Source organism: Austrofundulus limnaeus, unplaced genomic scaffold, assembly GCF_001266775.1.
Source record: "Austrofundulus limnaeus strain Quisiro unplaced genomic scaffold, Austrofundulus_limnaeus-1.0 Scaffold119, whole genome shotgun sequence".
In the NCBI taxonomy this organism is placed as follows: domain Eukaryota; kingdom Metazoa; phylum Chordata; class Actinopteri; order Cyprinodontiformes; family Rivulidae; genus Austrofundulus; species Austrofundulus limnaeus.
The window spans coordinates 388,190-389,006 of NW_013952521.1; the positions used below are offsets into that span (position 1 = coordinate 388,190).

An 817-nucleotide genomic window follows, 5' to 3' on the forward strand; every position below is an offset into this window, starting at 1 on the left:
TTTCATTAAATATTGTTTTTTACTAAAAGAATGAGTCCAGTTCAGAACATAATAACAGGTCATGCAGATGGTACAGCAGGTTCTCTGTAGAGGCTGGAAAAACAGGCGTCGTCCAGTAGATGGTGAGTGTATTTATACTTGTAGAACATTATCAGCTGGACTTCACCAGCACAGGTCAGACTGTGTAACAAACTCCATTCAGTCAGGAATAAAATGCAGATTAAGCTGGATTAAGAGAAGAATTGTCCGTCTAACACAYGAGGCCTGATCTGATCTGAAAGAACAAAAGCAGCTTCTCAGCTAACTGAAGTTCACAGACAATAAAAATGCATTCAATTGATAGAAGTAATCTATAAATATTAATGATGAATAAATTGGATATATAAATGTATTTTTTCCACCAGTCGTGTTTGTTGCTGATAAAAGTTTCCCATGAACCAGTCATGGGTTTGAGAGAAGGGAAAGCATGGTCTCTGCTCTCTGAGCAGGTCATGTTTGCTCCGTGGTTTATGGGATGTGTCCTGCAGCGGYCTCGTCTCGTCACCACAGAGTCAGGTGGTCCAGTTTAGAGAAACCTGGATTTTCTCTTAGCTCCCAGTAAGTCCCAGTTGTCAACCAAACGTCCCGTCCACATGAGTCTCTGGCTTTCCTGAAGATGAGAAAAGGAAATGAACTGAACTGATTCATGCAGGAGCACAATGAGAAAACCTGACAAACAGAAAGTTTCAGCTATCTGGAGTTATAAACACTTCAATCTCAGATCATTCACTTATTTATGTAATTAGAAAAAAACCTTAAGAAACCTACAGGTCATGTG

At 39.8% G+C, this 817-nt stretch overlaps 1 protein-coding gene across 1 annotated transcript in view; it reads right to left on the bottom strand.

Annotated features, from left to right (window-relative positions):
* Window positions 1–817, bottom strand: part of osbpl7 (oxysterol binding protein-like 7) — a gene marked incomplete in the record, with an annotated part of 17,934 nt that continues 17,117 nt past the window's right edge. Inside the window, 1 exon segment of the mRNA XM_014014738.1 lies at window positions 1–649. Coding sequence (XP_013870192.1) covers window positions 541–649 — 109 coding nt within the window.